This window comes from Octodon degus, unplaced genomic scaffold, assembly GCF_000260255.1.
Source record: "Octodon degus isolate 3935 unplaced genomic scaffold, OctDeg1.0 scaffold00024, whole genome shotgun sequence".
NCBI lineage: Eukaryota > Metazoa > Chordata > Mammalia > Rodentia > Octodontidae > Octodon > Octodon degus.
Genome location: NW_004524600.1, coordinates 4,100,709 through 4,101,151, shown reverse-complemented (window position 1 = coordinate 4,101,151; position 443 = coordinate 4,100,709). Strand labels below are relative to the sequence as shown.

At 69.3% G+C, this 443-nt stretch overlaps 1 protein-coding gene across 1 annotated transcript; it reads right to left on the bottom strand.

Moving 5' to 3' along the window:
* Positions 1–2: 2 nt before the first annotated feature.
* LOC111815983 (AT-rich interactive domain-containing protein 1B-like) lies at positions 3–437 on the bottom strand (the record flags this gene model as incomplete). Its single annotated transcript, XM_023712192.1, has 1 exon — positions 3–437. A coding segment is annotated over exon 1 (360 nt), but the record flags the coding sequence as incomplete, so codon positions are not given.
* Positions 438–443: the final 6 nt, after the last annotated feature.

The window sequence follows — 443 nt, the reverse complement described above, 5'->3', positions numbered from 1 at the left end:
TGCTGCTGCTGCTGCTGCTGTTGCTGCTGCTGCTGTTGCTGCTGGAACTGGTTTAGCTGCTGCTGTAGTGCGTGGTGGTGGTGGAGGTGGTGGGCATGGTGGTGGTGGTGGTGGGCATGGTGGTGGTGGTGGGGCGGCGCGGCGGGGGCCTCGCCAACGGCTTTCAGTTTGTGGTTGGGGAGCAGCCCGGTCTCCATGGCCGAGCCAGAGCCAGACGAGGAGGAAGAGGACGCCACCGCCGCCGCGGAGGAAGAGGACAGCGCGGCGGCGCTTCCACCCTCCTTGAGAGCCGCCTCGGAGCCGCCGCTCTTGGCGCTGTTCGTACTGGCGGCGGCGGCGGCGGCGGTCGCGCTATGGGCCATGTTCAGTTCGTGACGGGGGAGCAGGGGGTGGTGGTGCACATTATTCAGGCCGCCGCCGCCGTCGCCGCCCCCCAGTACGGG